Source organism: Phaethon lepturus, unplaced genomic scaffold, assembly GCF_000687285.1.
Source record: "Phaethon lepturus isolate BGI_N335 unplaced genomic scaffold, ASM68728v1 scaffold29108, whole genome shotgun sequence".
In the NCBI taxonomy this organism is placed as follows: Eukaryota; Metazoa; Chordata; class Aves; order Phaethontiformes; family Phaethontidae; genus Phaethon; species Phaethon lepturus.
Genome location: NW_010556004.1, coordinates 1 through 19,832, shown reverse-complemented (window position 1 = coordinate 19,832; position 19,832 = coordinate 1). Strand labels below are relative to the sequence as shown.

At 38.9% G+C, this 19,832-nt stretch overlaps 1 protein-coding gene across 1 annotated transcript in view; it reads right to left on the bottom strand.

Annotated features, from left to right (window-relative positions):
* The window catches only part of KCNK5 (potassium channel, subfamily K, member 5), a 30,883-nt gene extending 11,469 nt beyond the window's left edge, over positions 1–19,414 (bottom strand). The window contains exon 1 of the mRNA XM_010292349.1: positions 19,373–19,414. Coding sequence (XP_010290651.1) covers positions 19,373–19,414 — 42 coding nt within the window. The remainder of the gene's footprint in view (positions 1–19,372) is intronic.
* Positions 19,415–19,832: the final 418 nt, after the last annotated feature.

The window sequence follows — 19,832 nt, the reverse complement described above, 5'->3', positions numbered from 1 at the left end:
AATGGTTTGCGACCTTTTTTGTAGAAAGAAAAATAAGACAAGTGAACCATATTGTCTCAGTCTAACAGGCAACACCCTTGTATCTTGCTAACCTGTGAAAGTTTTGCTGTCCTTTACTGACCTATGCAGAGAGTAGAGTGGGAAGGTGGTTGGGGCAAGAGGTGCAGGATATGAGTCAGCAGCACCTGTATTACAGAAGGATAGTGGGATTTAATAAATTCCACATTATTAAAGGGGACAGCAGTTAGTTATACAAGTCTGATTTTGGATCAACAAGAGCTTATAGGAGTGAATCCACAGTTAATTCAACTGCTGTGCAGGGCATTTCTTCCCAGCTGGCCTATACCAAGAGCTGCAAGGCTCTCCAAGACTCTTGCTAACCGTAGAACTTGTACAGTCTATTTTAACAAATGTAAAATCCAAGGCAGAAGCAGCTTGTTGCTAATAGCACAGTGGGGTTATGGCCAGTAGCCACCTTTCACAAGGCCAACATTGAAACTCAGGAAAAAAATAGGAAGTAGTCCTTGAGTAGTCTAACTTTTACTTCTAAAATAATAAAAACCCCACAACCCTCACACTTGGTGTTGACAGATGTAAATAATAAACCTAACCAAAAGCATACATGATCTCTCTAGCTTTTTGGGAAATGTTCAACATGGGTATACAGAATTCCTTCCTCCTTATCTCTGAATTGAACTAGAACAAAAATAAAATAGAACAAAACCCTGGAAAGCAAGTGTTAGTCCCAGTGTTTACATTCCTACATAGATCAACTACAAATAGCAGGGGAAAATTTTTCCCCTTGCTGTCATACATTGCCTTTATAAAATGGTTGATTAAGTGTTATTCCAAGTAAAAACATATTTTGCATTTTTCAATCTACAGTATAATCTTAAAATACAGTTCCTATCAAAGGGCAAGCTTTTGAAAATTCCCACTTGGGAAAAAATAATCCTGGCAAAATATAGGTTTACATACATCAGGGGATGATTTTCTTTCCAGCAATAGCAAGATTTAATCCAGAATGAGATGGTATTTTCATTTTCACACTCCTACCAGTACAGCAGATAGAATGTTATCTTGTCAGTTGTCCACAGTCTTCAGAGAAGGGAGAACTTCTTTAAGATCTCAACTCTTCCTTTTAACTGCTTCAACATATCAGTGTTTTTGTGTGTTTGTTGGTTATTTAGATTTGCTAAAAAGTGACATTAAATGACCCACTAGTATCTTAGCATACAAAATAGAAAGTACATATATAGGTCAAATGCACTGTAGATACAACATTTTGTCCCAAAAGTTTATAAAACAGGATTGAACTTGCTCTGCAGAGAAAGTTTAGCTAACCTTGTTGATTCTTCATTTACCCAGGCAACTTCTCAGTGTTTCATTCTATTCTACAACAGTGCTTCTCAATGCATAAATGAATTGCAGAACCAAGACACTCTATTGCTTTCCCTTCATTACACTTAACTTTGGTCTGTCAGCAACTTGGACTTCCATCTAAGCATACCTTTTCTTACCTAATAGAGCCTCCAGCGCATGCCACTTCATACAGAGCTGTCCCTACATCTAAGCCTGATATTTAAAGAATGCACGTAAATACTTGCCTGGTTTTCACTTTGCATAGTTTTGTTATATAACAGGACAGCAAACCAGACATCGTTTGTGTCTGTTAATTTAGAATACAGCACACCCAGAGGGCTTTTTACATGTGTCTCGGTCTTGATTTTGTCATTTTGTCACAATTCTTTAATGGTTTGTTTGTTTTTTTTTTTTTTTGTTTTTTTTTTTTTTTTTTTTTTTTTTTTTTTTTTAAGTATTGGAGAAACTCCTGTTCCTAGACTTCAATGTGCCTAGCACTTTTTTGAAAGCAGCCTCGCTAGTTTTAGTAGATGGAGAGAGCACAGAGTGGGATATATTGTCTTGTAGTGGACTTTGAAACCAGATTCCAGTGAAAGTAATTAAGTACATGCTATGTAGAAAGTCATGGATTAGAGTTGCAGATTCCTTTAAATTTACTGGTTAGCTAGGAAAGCAGAACAGGCTCTCTAGTAAGAACACCTGAAGTTCACAGCACTAAACACAGTCAAGCATACAAGATACTACAAAACAGAGAAACACAGAAATGGTCTTCAGCAGAGGGAAAATACTCTTGACTAAATAACTACATCACTCTGCTGTAAAGAAAACCTGCATATGTCCTTCGAAGAACATGACTGAGCTTGAAGAGGGACTAGAAAGCACTCACATCTTAACCCTACACACATACTTTTATGCTGTAAAACATTTGCTATTTAGTGTAGTTCTGAGGCAGCTTCGTCTGAGGTTTATTTAGGTGCTCAGAACCGAGGAAGAACACAGAAATATCCTAAAGCAATCTGGAACTGCTCAATAGTGAGCTCTAAGCTATCTCTGTGAAAAAGACAATTTCTTGGATAAGCCAATGAATTCCTATTTGCACCTGAAGTTATATCAGGTTAGCTGTTCTTTTTAAAATTCACACTACCCAATCCCAGAATACCCTGTATGTACAGAGAGGATTTAAACAAAAGCGTCCTTGCTATGGGTTAGTGTACTACTGCATACAGATTCCAGGACTTTCCAAAAATGTTGTGAGCAAAGTTTTTCAAAAGCACTTGGGTTTGGATGTAATGCCATCATAAATCAAACTGAAGAGATAATACTGTCACAGGTCCCTACCTTTTTTAGGCTAATGGCCTAAAAATCCATACTGACCTTGCAGAAGAGACCTTCTTTCTAACAATTCTGTCAAGGAGAAAAGAGTTTCCCCCACGTTCTCCCAAGCACTGATGACAGCACCTTCCCCACCCCGTTCTGACATAATTATTTAACAGACCACCAATTATGCCTGTTAAACAACACAGAAACTTCTTCAGTGCACTGAGTCTCAAAAGGAACAGAGTGAAAACTTAAATAACTCTGGGCACTTCAGTTTTTTTTCTCCTAGGTTTTGTTTTACCTTTTTGCAAGTGCAAAATGTGTGTGGGAACAACATTAAAAAGCTAAAATTTGTAACAGGGACCAAGGATCAAGCTTTCAATCCGTAACTGCTGATGCTGGCAACCCAGCAAAGAGAAAAATAATTTTGTTTAACCTGCAAAGAGTAGTACTGTCTTTAGTTAAGAATACAGGCACAGGCATCTCTTCTTGCCACTGTGTTCTTTTACTCTACATGCTTCCTAGTTGGCAAAAAGAACCAGGGTAAAGAACGCACATTTCTCACAGATAGGAACACTTGTTATTTCATTCTTTTAAGTGCTCATTTGTTTTCTTGGTTTTTTTATTACAATTTAACCAGACTAAGTGATCCTTTAGAAAGGCAATCTGTTATTTAACCCATATTGGGCAGAACAAATCATGATCTTCAAGCACAATGTCAATTTATTAACCAGAAGTAGCTCTAATCAGTCAGAGACAAGAAAGGAGGAAAAGGGTTTTGTATGCAAAATTAGAAGGTACATGCTCTACCCCGATTTTAGCTTGTTATCTGAAGGCCATGCAATAAATCATGAATTTAGAGGAGACTTAAAGAACCATCTTTGTACTTGCTTAAACCTGAAAGACTCATAAAAATTTAATTGTGGCTAATATTTATGAGTCTGGAGACCTCAGGACACAGTCCAGTGGAAACAATTTGTGAGCCTACCGTCAAATTAATTCCATATTATTGCTTGGAAATAGAGAAGGTAAATAATTGTGCCAGCTACTCCCTGCTTGGAAAGATGGTCAAAATTAGACAAAGCATGGGCGGGATGAAACAAGATACAGAAGAAGTGAGGATAAATATCTTGGGCACTTCTGTAGTGCCAGCATTAGATATACTGAATATTCTCCTCTTCTCCTTCCCTCTGCCGCCGCCCCAGTTAAAACCAGGCATTCATGTGCTGACCATTTTAGTACTTCATATAGATGTAAATGCTGATCACTGCAATGAATTCTACTCTAGCTACAGCAAGTCCTTAAGGTTGCTTCTACTTGGAGAAACAGAGTCTTAGTATTGCTGTAACATACTAAGATTACCTGCTCAATTAGCACTGGTAACTAGCACCATCACTTCTTCATTCCCACTAGGGTGGGAAGCCTCACAAAACATATTGATATTTTTGAGTTTCACATGGAAATTTACAGCTGAATAATAAACCTAATCAAGACAGCTTGTCTGAGGACACGATGGTTCCCAAGATGCAAGTGCACTCTTTTTTTGTTTGGTGTTTTTGGAGTTTTTTGTCCCTTGGCATGAAGAACAAGGACTGAAAGTTTTGAAGTTAATGGAAAATATCCTGGGAAATAATCACCATTGACATGACGAGAGAATTATCTCCTGTGGGAAAAACAAGTGGGCGGGGAACAAATGTACCACTTAACCCTCCTAGCTTTCCAACTTCTGCAGTATCTGAAAGTTAATAGAAAAACAGTAGTTCCAGGAAAGGGTGTTGATTTCTGAAAGCAACAGAAAATGCTCGCCTGTAGAAGAGAACCACCGGAAAACCATCTGACTTAGTAGAATTACATCCTTCCACATGAGAGAGCAGACCTGCAAAATACAACTTAAAATTGATCTAGTTACTGCAACTTCCTCCTTCAGTCTCTGCTATGAACTGAATCTCTCCTTCAATTAGCCTGAAGTAAGAGGAGAGTTCCAGAACTTCTGTATCTTGAAACTGGACCTTATTGCCCTTGAAAGCAATATAGGTTTTGTCGACAATTTTATTTAGAGAAGATAAGGTCTTACATGGGTTGTGATAAACCCCAGCAGTGCTATGAGCTTAAAAAAAAAAAGTAATGACAGAGTAATCAGCTGGCACACTGGCTGTAGAGTCATCTACTGGCATTATTTCAGTCATTAGCAAGGATGGCAACAGACCTTTCATTCATATTACCCATGTACTTCAGCACCCTGTAAATCTGGTGACATTATAGACTTTGACGTGCCTTCAACATATAAACATCTTTTTCAAACATTTATTGCTCAGCTGATTTGAGAAGCCTGCAAACAGTCCTGGCCAACTGTATACCAAATCATTACTGCTTTAGTTTCAAGGATAAAATATCTTAATGAAGAACCATGTTTTAAAATTTGGGTATTTTTAAAGTCAGCTTTAAGATGTCCTAGTCACATTCAAAGGCAATTTACTCTGTCTCTCCTTTCTCATTCTCCGACATGAAAGTGCTGTCGTAACCTACAGCAGTAAATGCAAGGGGAATACATTTTTTTCGTTACATCTCATCAGCCCAGTCATACAGTTCAGGCATCACAGCAGTCAAAAAGCACATCAATAAAACAAAAGGGGAAGAACTTCAAGGGACAGCTAGATGCTCGAAATCCCTTTCCTGATGTCTTGCTGTCATTCTGCAAAGCACTGGTGAAACTCAGCTGGTGTGATTTCTACCATTCTGGCCATCTGTCTTTTAGAAATGGGAACAGAGGCAGACATGGGCTAGTAGAATGAGGAGACTATTATGGGTCAGCCAAAGCACTTTGTACTGCAAAAATAAAGGCTGAAAGGGACTAGCATTGCTTTCTTTTGTACTACATCAGAAACTGCAACACCAGACCACAAACAGAAACCTTATAAACCAAACCTCAGTGTTGGTATAAGAACAAAATAAACAAACAAAAAACTGTGCATGAGTGAAATTAAGCTGTAAATTAAAACAGGTTCTCAGCCTATGCAATAGTTTTTAATGAAAGCATTCAGCATGGTAGTGTAGATCCCTGTCTAAACCAAGATCCAGCTTAACAGTGATTGGTTTAGTTTAATGCAAATATTTCTACAGTGTAGTATTACAAGTGAGATTTTGGATCTGAAAATTATAACGCATCAGGGAGCATATTATTGTCCTACAGTAAAATCCTCTTAGTAAAAGAGGAAGAGTTCTTCAGACAGAAGCTGTGAGAAAGAGTAAACAATTTCACCATTTTCTGTGGCACCATACAAAAGGCATGCAGTTCTTCAAGGACTGACACGATGCAGAGTAGGGGAGAGAGAAATGCTAGAGAGTAAAACAAAAGGACTCAAAAAGAAACAACTGTACTGATAAATAGAACACCAAAACTTTTGCAGGAGCAGCTTGATTTATATTTTTTCCTGGCAGACTTCTAACAAGAGTTTAAAAAAGTCTTTCAATAAGGCTTGCACATCATAAAAAGACATGTCATTTCCTTTACTGAGTACACTAGTGGTTCTACAAAGTGGACGCATAGCCCTATTGACTTTGTGAAGCCTCATTTTAAGGCCACATTTAAGACTGGTGATTTTGTAATGATAATTTACACTTGTTAGTCGTATAAAGTGCTGTTCTGCTGCAGGTTTACAGATAGCTGTTACATCTACAGCTACAGACAAAACACAAGAGCTATCCTCTTCAGATTAGGCAAATTTTGTATGAAAATATTCCAGCTGATAATGGTAATAGAACACTGATCAAGGATTGCAGTAGAAACACTACACAACTGGGAGGGTGAGGGAAGCAGTGCGTGTGAAGAAGGGTAGGGCTTTGTTCTTTTGTTTTGTAAAAAGCAAAGGAAGAGTTACATTTATCCTTGCTGCTATCTGTCATAAACCTCTGTTTTACAAGATAGTATTTTAAAAATAGGCAGTTTGAGAAATTTTCAGTCAAAAGACACATAAGCGTTTTCTAAAAAGTCCTCACTTTGTGTACATGTGTGTTCGTGGAAACCTGTCGTACTCCGCCCAGACAGGATTTGGGTAATGCTTGATTTCACGGTCTGCAACAAGTTCTGTGTTTTGCCTTTTTCTCCATCCTCACAGAAACTCCCCATTTCTTTCCCAAACTACCTCTGCTGAAAGGAATGCCTCAAGTCTGAGGCTTCAGTTTTCATGCCGTAATTTCAAGAATAAGGCCACAAAATGATCTTCAGCCCAAACAAGGTTGGACCTAAGCCCATGCCCCTTTTTCTTTACCAAGGCAAGTTGAGGCCAAGCCAGCTTTGCTCACATGACTCGACAGAAAAGCTGTGAGTAGTCAGGTCCTTGGAAATATTTATTGCTGTTTCTGTACCTTGAGTGTGTACTAATGAACTCTCTTGTGGCTACATTGGCAGTTTTCATTCTTAGAAATTAAATCAAGCATGCAATCAAGCCCGTAAGAGAAAGAACAGAAGAACTTAAAGCCACTGTTTGATCAGAAATCGGGCAGTTGTAAGCTGCTACACAGTGAATTTTGAGGTTCTTTGGCAAATTGAACCATTACAGTTGAATGCTTAAATTTCCTCTCACTACCAACCCTTGCTGTCCCGCTGCTAACTTTCTCTTTGCCATAACAATTAGCTAACAGCATGCTCTATTAGTGACCTTCCAGTCCAGATGTGTGAAAAAGACGACTAAGGGTAAACTACTGTGATGAGAGAATGAATTTTGCAATAAACCCCCAAGTTTTAAAATAGTTGCTATTTTAGGATGAAATGTGAAGTCAAGTGAGACTTAGGTGGTAAGAGCCCATTAAAAAAAACAACAAAAACCTTTTGAACAAATGCAGCTCTACTTCCATTCTGCAGTACAAATAGGTGTTACTATTTCCTCTGGAAAAAAATTCTAGTTTGTAGGGATATTAACCTCTTGGAGGCATGTCAATATTTTTACAGCACACACTGTTTAAGACTTGCTTGTGTATGATGTATAGCATGGACAGTTAATTTTCCTATAAGTCATAATTCATAGGACAAACAATGTGAGGGATATTAATGGAAAGAGATCAACAAGGTTATTTCCTTTTTGTGGCTTTCTGCAGAGTTAAATAATAAGTGAAACTCATAATTCAGCAAATTAGTTAACTGGAACTATTTTGTCATTGCAGAATTAAACTCTGAAGCTTACCTATTTGTGATAATTGCAGATATTATGCTTGGATGAACTAATGCTGTTTAACTTTATTTCCCCTTTCCACTTATGTGCAATGGACATAAACACCAATAGTTTTGAAGAGGCATCTGGCTTCTTTGACAGATCATGGCTACAGAATTTAACAGTTGATATGGATTTTTTCCCCTATTAATTTCAAGACTACATTCCAGTTTAATGAACTAGTCAATAAACTATTTTGATGAAAAGCATGTTCAGTGCTTTACCAGCATTCCCTTGCTCTTGTGATTAATGCAATTATAAAACTGTTTCTTTTTCACTTTCCCAAGTTCCACATAGACATGTTTTGAAGACAAATTAACTAAAGGTTACTGCTGCATGAGAACTGCAGCTGTTCTGCAGATGTGAGTGCCCCAACTTTTCTTTGGCCTCCAATTACTCTCATTGAGAAATAAAACCTATCAGACAATTTCATAGCTTTCATTAATACAGCTTAATTTTGAGGGCTTCTGTGCCAATATGCTTATAATACACTTTTCCTCAGTTGGAAAAAAAAAAAAGTATTTCAACAACTTTTACATTGCATCAGCTGAAATTAAGAAGTTGGAATAATCTATAGTACCAGATTAGGCTTCCTTCCTATCTGAATACATACATGGTGACTAATGTAGCCAACTCCCCTTTAAAACAGCTTTGGAAAATGCTGTTGTCCCCATTTTAGAGATAAGAAAGTGGAAGCAGAAGAGTCAAGAGTTTAATCAAGCCCTCACACCAGTTGGTGACCTATGTTAGGCAGGGTTAGAACCAGACTGTTTACATGAGACTATTGCAACAGAGTTGGTTACCGATTGCATAAGCAGATGCCAAGCATGCAGCAGTCTTAGTTTCCAAAATAATGTATTTCAGTTTAGCTGCAATTGATTTAGGTAGATTTAAATTAAACCAAAACAATCCTAGTGTCAATAAAAACAGTTTACTGAGATTAATTCACTAGATGGGGAGGGGTTGGACCATACCTTTGAAGTGTTGCAATTTTTTTTCCCCTTATTCAAACAAGACCTCAAGACCTGGAGCAGCAATCCAGCAATCTAGTTAATCTTTGCAGATTTTCACCCACCCATAAAATGGTATAAACTGGAATATTTGGACAGAAAAGCCTTGATGCTACACAGGAAAAGTAAAAGGGGAAGCTGAGTTTTAAAATGAAGCAACCCCCTCCCCCCCATGCTTTCGGTGTATAAGAATAGTTCATTAGCACAAGTCAAAACACAGGTGATCCAAGCTTGACAACTTTGCTTACAGAGGCCTCAATAAGCTTTTCAACTCAGGGAATGAGTTGCAGCATAAAGTAACATTGCATTAAGCAGCATATTATGCTGTCTCCCATTTATAGCCATGCATAAAAGCATGCTTCAGATTAAGAAATTTACAGCAAGTCGTTTTGTTAGAACACCCTAAAAAACTGTTTGGAGTTGGTTTCTTAGTAGCTAGGACCAAAACGTTATAGGCTTTTCATTTTCACTTCATCCCCAAATTTCAATACAACCTTAAAGCTCTTGCTTCTCTGAAGACAAACTAGAAGCTGCTGCCAAAGTGTACTAGTAGCATCGTACATCTCATTTCTTATTTAACAACCTATCATCAGGAGAAACAAATTAAAGAAAAAAAAGCAGGTCCTGGTAAAATGTTACTTGTCTGACAGTTCAGTGAGCTTACACATGCTAGAATAAAAATCTTATTTTTCCCCAACAGCATCAAATCAATGAAACAAAACTAAAAGTGATCAGACTTGGGTGGAGCAGAGTACTAAGGGAAACAACATTTTTAATCAATTAGACTTTCGAACTACAGAACAGGAGCAGGAGTCATACTGTTGCCTATTAACTCTTTGGGGTAGAACCTTTACTAATTCACCTTGTTAAGCCAAACAACTACGTTTCCAGGGGCAACTGAAAACTTCACATAACCTCAACCACGCTAGTCTCTCTCCCTGTATCGGTCCATCAGACAACAGGAGGAGGAGGCAAGGCAAGGCAGACTTCCAACATCAACATGAACGGGATGCTTTATATGAATGGGATGCTTTATATGAATAGCAAGGTGATGGGTTTATGGTAAGAAGAGTAACAAGGGGGAAAAACCTGCCACAGAAACACTATTTGCTTTGAGATTTTTGTTACTATGTATTTAGCTTTATTCCAGGGCTTAAGTTGAAATACAATTTTATTATGTTACTTACTACAAATCCCTTCAACACTAGGTTAGCTCACGACTGATCTTTGAGGAGGATTAGGGAAGAAGAGGAGGCTGCTCTGGACAAATCTTTTCAAATATAGATACAGAGATCTGCCAGCACAGTTATGGCATGATATGAAGAAGTGCAATCAGTAACTGAGATAAACACACTGGGAAACAGCCTGATCTAGACACTCTCAGACCTGTAATAGCATAACTTGCCTAGTCTATCTTGTTTCTTCTACTGGGCGAGTGAACTAGACTGGTAATCGCATCAGTTTGCTGGTAAGAGCTAGCTATGCATTAGAATATTTCTTGAACACTGTTGCGTCAGCATGCACACAAACCCCATTTTTGCAAGAATAGTATAGTATTAAAAACTGCACACACACACACACACAACATTTACACTGGAACAGAGTCTTCTGCTATTATATTCAGCATTATATTACTAAGTACACAGAGGGGACTTTTTTCCCCCCAAGAGAGCTTACAATCAACAGCTTTAACAAAAAGCTGAGCAGATACTGCTTCAGTAGATCTTCAATAGGCTTTTCAGTACTGTATCGCATTTAGTTCCTGGGCAAAAACCAGGAGACTGTAAACAAGTCATTGCATACATCCTGTAGAAAGCATTTTCAGTAAGTGAAAAAGCAAATTTAGTCAACTGAAAAATCTTTCAACTTTAAGACTACAAAACTCTGTACACTTCCAGCATCATAAATTTTCCCATATATTTGCAGGTCACTCCTAAACATCTAACACGAGACAACCTGAAGGCAAAGAGTAATGTACAGCATTGACATGTGGCAGGTAATTACCAGACTCTGTGCCCTGCCTCTTCTCAACTGTCCCACCCCTGAGGATGTATGAAAGTCAAACCACTCTGCTATCTTCTTGCTATTGTATTAAAGGCAAGAGGGATCAGCAGGCAGAAGAACTATAGTTGCTGCCTTCTGGTTGTTACACTCTTTTCCTTCTTACCTTGGATTTCCAGCAACCAACATCTCTAACTGTTCAGCAGGCACCGATTACCTTCTTAAAAGCAGAGACAGAGGAAGCACTTGCACATTGCTAAGTAGAGAACCTTCTAGCTTAAAAGCTGCTTGGCATACAAGACGCTCAGAAAGTCATCAAAACCACAGAAAAGCTGCAGTTACCTCAAATAAGTGAGACTGTTTTCCTAAGATGCACAGAACTCAGCTGAAAGCACCTAGTCAATGCCTAGTACGAAACTACTTTTATTGCAGTGTTTCTCTGCTAGGAAACAACTACAAGCAGCCAGCTGTGAGGACATCTGTCCAAATCACCAACTGTCTAATTGTAGCAGAGCTGAGCAAGCATTCTTAAAAACACATGCAAATAAAGCCAAGGGACTGTCAGAGTGTGAACTATATTTTACTTCTCTTAAATATAAGACAGACATCTATGCTCATTTCATTAATCAAGTTGACAGCTTTAGGGCCTTGCAGAGACTATGTAGCAAGTCCATGAAAAAGCACAGTTATCCTACAGTCACAATCCAGCTAAGATACTAGATTTTCAAGGTAGTATTACCGTAACAAATCACGTAGAGACACAAAGTTAGCTACTGGTTTTGCTACTACAAGAGAAGCAACTTCAAAGTTTTTCATTATTCTTCTCCCTTCTCTCATATTCCACGCCAAAAGCCATAAAAAAAAAAAAGTTGGAAACATGCAGGTATTATTTTAAAAGGGCAAATTGATAGTGACACAGGTGAAAAGCTGTCAGAGTGCACCAATACCAATAAGAAAGAGTGATTTTCTAAGGATAAATTGCAGTGCCCTTCAAAAACCCTTGTGCCAACAAGGCAAGCGTTGATTACAGAACTGCCTTCGGCCATTCTGTAGTCACGTACACACCACTTACACAGGCCTGAAGGTTGAAATTCTGACTTCACTGGCAAGTTATCATAATTCAACTATTTAACTTGATTTTAACATGTTTGCATTACAGTCTGTGAAGCTGGTTAGCAGCAACTGTAACAGCTGAGCATGTAGCAGGGTGAGGGTTCCAGCAAGGCTGCTGCAAGAGAAGCCATGGGAGAAGTCAGTACCACCAGTGAGTTTGATTAGACCCCTTCTCTTTATACAGATGTTGCTTGGCCCCACCACCTCCCCTGTTTCTTTGGTACCCAGAGGAGACTCATCAGCCTCACTTCCCTCCTAGGCCAGAACACACACACTTACAGCTACCATTTCTCTAACAAGGGACCACACATGATTCCTGAGCTACTTTCCTCCAAAGTGTTTTACTCCCTTGAGAGAAGCAGCAATATGAGCACTTGGAGGTCACACACAAAGTCACCACTGATGAATTTGATATTTTAGTCAACCAAAAATACTGTATCATATCTGACTGCTTTCTACCTCAGGACCTTCACAACCCCTTGCAGAATAATTTTCAAGTTTCATTAGCTATCACTCCTTAGCTGCCATTATCCAACAATCTTACCATCTACTTTGGAGTCCAAATTAATGTTAAATAACCGACATCTGTGTTGTTGAGAAAGATCAGAGTTCAGAGACCTGTGATAGGTCTACCTGGGACTTTTTTGCACCTGTTGCAACCTCGAAGAGACCCACAGGTCTCTGTTTTGTTTCGCAGCAGTTGGAATCTGCTTACACAATATTTGTAAGGTGCCAGCACAGAACAAAGTCAATTTAGTATTTGCCAGTTTGCTCAATCACAATCCACATCTTCCTTTACATTAAGACAGAAATACAGTCCTACAGATGGGCTGATCTGTAGCAACTGATCCCACAACAGGGGTTAAAAACCAGGTCCACCACAAGAAACAATACAGATACACATATTGTTAGAAAAGGTACTTGATTTCAAGATTTAACAGAGGCTATGACATACAAGCTATTATTAGTTTCCTACTCCCTTTTCATCACTGATGTTTCTTTGTTAAGAAAACAATGTACAAGGTTTGAGTTTAAAACATTTCAGAAGCTACTTTGCACCTAACAGTGCCTTTGATCCACTAGAGTTCACACAACAGGATAAAAAAAAAAAAAAGAAATAAACTTCCTTACTGATTTGACTGTAGATAGAACTGTGAGGGCAAGGCATGCCTACAAGAGATGTCTCCTGCCTACAATTAAAATGTTGATAAGTACATAATTAATACAGTAATATCTATAACTTCTAATATAAAGACATGATAAAATAAGCTAGATGGACACAGAAAACAAACTGCCAGTCTGAGGTTCCCTGCTAAAGAACTTGGTGTTTTAAAGAAAAGATCTAGTAACACTAGAACCAGCAATACTGTTGGGGCACCTAAATCAGAACAAAGAAAAGAAATAAAGGAAGACAAGGTTATACCTTCAAGCCTAAGCTGTGCCTAAACCATCCCTTCAATAAATAGGGCTGGTAAAAATGCAGAGAGTGTGTATTGCATGCCGTATTTTAGGGGTTCAATATGCCTCTAAGTGTGGCTCTCCTGAGAATGTCTATAGCACCATAAAGAGCTTCATGTGTGACCACAGTGGTATTTTAATTTAGATGAAGAGTGCAACTCTTCCAGTTGTCCCCTATTATCATGTCTTATTTCATACTACAGAACAGACTAGAGCTTATGAGCTGAACTCATTTTGGACTAAACAAAAAGCCAAAGACATACTCCATTGAAGAAATTTAACTACTTGCTCATAGGCATTCAACCTATAGGATCATACAGAGTCAGCACAAAATAAAAACCGTGCAAATACAGGCACTGTGATCAGCAGGTCCATAGCAAAGCGCAAAAGCATTCTCACTTGCTCCCCTGCTAATCGGACTATTGACTGCCACTTGCAATCCAGCTTGTTTCTAGTTGTGTGTTACTATGTTGACATCTACTTGCAGTACCAGAATGAAATGTGATTGTTCTGAAGGTCAACAGCCTTCAGAGAAAAGCAAAACAATTAATTTTGTTTAATTAGTATTAATAGCAGAAGCAACAATTTGTTTTAAAAAAGGAAATCTGTACAAAGCCATCATTACACTGTATCTTCACTGGCTACAGAAGGTATCTTGCAATAGCCACGTATACAGTATGAACCAAAGCTGGGGTTCCAAGATCTTTTAGGACAACAAGCTGTTGACAGCCTGCAAATCTTGTTGCATGCCATAGCCTCTAGAGCAGAGCTTGCCAGAAAACACACTTAGTAGCAGAAGGTAACATGTCAGGTAATATTCTGTCCAAAAATAACAGAAGGACAACATACTACAAGCACTCAATAATTAAATTCATAGCAGGAAAAAAGAAAAGCCTACAGCAGGAAAATTATAACTTCTGATCGATTGCTATTGCTCCATCAGCAGACATAGTTGCAGTGTATGCACTATCAGCTTTGTTTAACTATGTTCCAAGAAAGTTTAAACAATGTAATGGTTAAACAGGGGAGGGAAAAAAAGGAAAAAAAAAGAAAAACACAACAGAAAAGCATGCCTGCTTACCTATGATTTTGCATGTAGAAACACAGAGAAAAAAGCTGTGGAGTACAGTAGTACTGCCTGTCCTCAGTTTTCCTCTCCTAAAGCTGCAGTGGCAATATCTGTAACTCAGTCTAAGATGCCACAGAGCACTGTGGACAGTGGTCCTACATTTTCATCTCTGTTCATCCCTGCTGAATTTAGACTGTGCATAACAAAAGACAGACATTTGAAAAATCTAGCAATACCTATTTCTTGGGCATAAACCTTAATTTGCACTGTGAAGTTTTTATACAACAGGTATTAGATGTAGTCATTAATTTTGCAGGTAAAGATTTTCTATTGGCAGTCACTTGTCCTTGTCCCATAACTGCTCAGCTTCACTTTCTTGGGCCCATGCAAAAGTCTTGGTCTTGAAAGGGACAGCTCATCTGGCATTCCAACTAAGGAATTCAATCTCCTATTTGTCTCCCCCACCTTCAACACCTTAGATGGAAGGGATCAGGAAGTTAAAGACCAACCAACCAAACTCCAGGAGTCTAGAACCTCATTTATGCAGGTTCATTATGCACCTCCTGAAAGACACAGGGGAAGGGAAAGATTATGAAAAATAGGTCCCTATTAACTTTACATTGGAAAACAAATCACTCTACAAAGCATAACCAAAAGCCATATCTCTTTACTGAATGTTGAACTAATGAAAAGCATTTAAAACCTAGCTCAAGTTCTTAAGAAAACTATAGTTTGCAGACTCTCTCAAGGGTATTGCACCTAGATTTAAACCTTAAGGTACTAGCTTGGAAGTAAAGCTTTGTGGGAAACAGTGCTCAGAATCAAAGAATATTTTTAAAGTTTTATTATGAAACTGACAAACTCCAAGAATAAACAAATCTAGAAGCACACTTCAGCATCCTCAAACACCAACCACAATCCTGTAAATGCACCTGTCAGTATTTGAGTGGAGAAGACATCCTGGCTTTAAAAGACAAGAGGGGAGAAACTACTATTAAGCCACTTAACTGATATTTCCTTTAGCATAATCCTCCTGTGTGCTGTCTATATCCTAGCTGAAGCTCTCCTTAAAAAGTCTTCTAAATGTTTGCTCACAGCACTGGGCTTTAAGTCTAAACATTTAGGTTTCTAAAGTTATCTCTCTGGCCTGTTTAGTCTTGTATGCTTTTCAAATAAAGACCTCAATTATTTGTTCTCATACTCAGTATGTTTGTCTGCTTCTCCTAAATGGAGCCAGCAGTTTCTCTCTTCAATTTATTGCTCTGTTTTAAAAGTAACCATTTTCACTCATCTTCACATTCTCGCCTTTCTTTTTACCTGTCTTGATGTTTATCAATGGAAACCATTTAGTTTTTTGATGACTGTGGTGGGCCAACAAAAAGAGATTTCCCAGTAAATAAGATGCAGCCCAGTGTTGCAAACCTTTGCTCATGTGAATAGTGACATGAGGGTCAAGAGGGCTCCTCCTTGCATGAATAGCTCCTTTATCATTAAGCTGGTGTTTCACAATCAGGATGGAGCAATAAAAAAATAAAAGTAAGGAACTGGAGAAGAGGGAAATGACTGAATTGCCTTACATTTTCTTCTGTTGCCAAAACTCATTCCTACTGCAGGGTAGGTGAAAGTGTCATCACTGTGGATCTCAGCCTTCTCCCTCTTCTTACAGAGTCTTAGGACTTCAGGCCACAGCAGCAAGTGGCAAGGACAAACCATAGACTTTTATCAACATGACAGTGGTGTTACACTACTTGTAAGATTCTCCAATGCCAATGAATATGGCACAGTTACATCACTTTTAGATATGTTTATTTTTGCAGATATTCCACAGTGTTATGAGACATTTCTATTTCAAGGTAACTGTACATAGTGAGGAGACATTATACAGTTCCTTGTGTCAATACATCGTTGTGGTTGAGTGTCTTTGGAGGCCTACATAAATTGTCATGTGAAGCATCTCAGCCACATTTTCATTTGAGCAATCAGCTTTACCCAGAAGAGGATGGGCCAGCAGCAACCAGCCTATACACTGTCCAGAGTGAGTCACCTTTGACATCAAGGTCAAAGTAGCATTACTCCAAGAAGAGTTTAAGTACTTTCTTCACACTTTATAGTTATGATAAGTAACATGGTACTTAGAATAATCAAAAGGAAATGGATTCTTCACATAAGAGACTTCTAAAAGCTGTTTTTAAACAAGTTTATTTTTAGGCATTTCTCAGTTAGGACTGGGGGAAAAGGCTTTCTTTTTGGCATATCCTACAATACTCAGCTTGTGAGCTTTCTGACAGTTTGTTAAATACATTTAGATAAACATTTATTGCAGTGTATTTCTACTGTAATGTGTGGTGAAGTCTTCATTACAGAATATAAACTTTAGACAGTATATGACCTAATACAGCCCACTTAATAATCACTTAAACCGTTGGTACAGAGATACCAGTCTGTATGTGAATTGAGACTCTATGCTGATAACCTACTTGTCTTTTTAAGTAGTTAAGATCTCACTACAGATCTAGCTTTGTAGCCATTCCACACAGAGTTTTCATTGCATTTACAGCTAACATGAGGCTCAGATGAACACAGGAGCTAACCTGGATGGGGAACAAGGGCAGCAGAGATCGGTCTCTGAATAAGTCAGTCCTTGTCACCTTTCAGGCTGCTTCTGGAAACAAAAACGGTATCGTTAGTTCAACTTTAACATTTCTTGGCATCCTTGCATTTTACGAACAATCATTTAAAATTCTACAGTTGGTGATATTTGTTGAAGAACTTTATCCAGTGTGTTTTAAATGGAGATATCGAAAAGTATATCAGTGAAGTAATAGCAAAGTTCAATGCGCCTCTGTAGAGTCACATGAGTGGGGACCACAAGCAGAGTGAGAGAAAAGGCTCTAAGATGAAGACTGAAGGCCATTAAAAAAAGACAAGAGCAGAGAAACTAGTCAAATCATGCAAAATCCCAAGAACAAGTTCAGAGAGTCCCTGGAAGAGGCTAAAAGGAACAAAACAGAGGTGGGGATTGTGGCAGGGGGGAATGCACATTTTTGAATTAACAACATTCTGGATGTATTGTAAGAGAATAAATTTGGAGGTTTAATATGAAAACAGGATGATCAGGATTTGCCAAAAGAGAACAGGTGTTAGTAAGGTTTCAAAGATTCAGCAGAACCCAACAGAAGCAGCATGGATAGAAGTCGAGAACGGACAACTACGAAGACTATTTCTGATATGCTTTACAGCTTACTCGGGATGAAATCCTGATGCCCTTATATGATTCCCCCACCTCAGTTAGCTTCAGCGAGGCTAGATTTCACACCACCATCCTGCCCTGAGAAACATCACTGCCCTTCTTCCCATCACTTCTCACAGAGAAGTTGAGTAAGAACAGGAGCAAAACTACAAGTCTGGAAGAAAGCAGGCAGTGAAGTTTCCAGTTAACAGTAAGAATGAAATAAGACCAAGGTAAGACTTACATTTTAGCTAACCTGAGCTTAAGATGACAACAGAGTATCTGTGGGGGAATCATCAGACCAGCAAGATTGGACCTTGCTGGACCTTATTGGAAAATAAGGCATGATTGGAAGCAGTACAGAGGCAAAATTGAAGTTACATGAATACGAGACTATCACCAGGAGTTAACGTGCACCAAAGAGGGAAGGCCCTCCACATTGTGCTCTGGAGAGATACCTAAACCAAGTATTTTGATCTGGCCATAGTTCGCCTTATTCTATTTTCTTTTCTCCTTATTGCTCCTGCACCCATCCCCATTCTACAGTGTACTCTATCATAAAGTCTATTCTAATGAACTGCCCAATAACCTTTTTGTTGTCATTTTGTATTTTAAGAAGAATCTTTCTGCCACTTCAGGATTAATGGTGATAAGGATCATGAAAAAAACAAAGCAAAACAAACCCAAACCCTAATGATTCTCTCATACCAACATGAATTTCATCCTAAATTGAGCCAGAATCTAGATTCTGCATTATGTCTGCAGCAAGTGAAGCATGTCAGGCTTAACGCACATCCCACCCTAAATAAGGGTTTTTCCTGAGGATGTTAAAACAGGTTTGGGACATAACCTAGAGTAGATTTCAGTAAGATTCCAGAACAGCAAAAGCATACTCAAAAAACATAGCCTATCTTTCACTTTCCAACATCCCTTTACAATCTCAAGCCTCCATCCACCCGTTCCACTGTATACCACAAAAACACATTTAATAGTGTACTAAGATGGTAACAGTAAGGACACTACCACCAGAAAGCTCTGCTATCTGAAGCAGACAGAAAGCAGCCACCAACTTCAGAAAGAGAATTTAAACTACAAACTTTTAGGATCAAGGACCATGCCCTCTTCTAAACTTGCACAGTATTGATTACACCAATAAAACTGAGACAGTTCCCCAGTCTTCTGTATTTTAGCATTTTAGTAGCAAATTTAAAAATAAAAAACAAAATGAAACACAATAACCAGAAGATCTAGTCAATATAAACATTTCTGAAATAAAGTCCCAAATGACTCACTCTCACCACTGGAGCCCCATACATCTGGGCAGCCTATTTTTCCTGGTTCACCATTGCTTGCCACCACGTTTTAATGGATACCACGTCCATGAAAAGGCACTAACCAAGTTTATACTGCTCAATGTTTTAATACATGCTATTGATTAATAATTAGTTTTGCAGAGGCGTTCTGCCAGATGAGCAAGATAGGACGATTATCAACTCCTTATGGCTTGGAAAGAAGTCATTCTCCTAAAGTAAAAATAACAGCGCAAGAGTTGCAAGCATCCCTCCGCGCAAGGCATACAGCCTTTCCCTCGGTTACCCCGACTGACCTCCGGGACCCGCACTCGGACGCCCAGACACGTCTTCCTCATCAACGCGAGTATTCAGTGCAAAAATAAATTTAAAAAATTAAGGGGGAAAAAAAAAAGGAAGAGGAGGATAAGGAAATCAGACCAAAGAGAAGAGGATCAAGACGCTTGGCTTCACCACCTTCCCTAGCTCATAACACAACATCCATTGAGGCAGAAGAAACCACCCTGGGAGCTAACACAGGGGCGGCATTCACGGCCACGGGGCTGAGCAGCACGCTCCGCGCGTGAACCCCTCCAGCCCCCAGGACCAGCCAGCTAACACCCGAAATCAACCCCGAGCTCCTTCATCACTCGAGGGGGGGAAGAAAAGGAGACGCAGACCCATTTAACCACTCTATCATTAAGTAGTTACGAACGATTAAGAGATTTCCCCGCGCTCCCGCTCCGAGGGACGGTTTTAGGCACCGGGCTTTGTGAG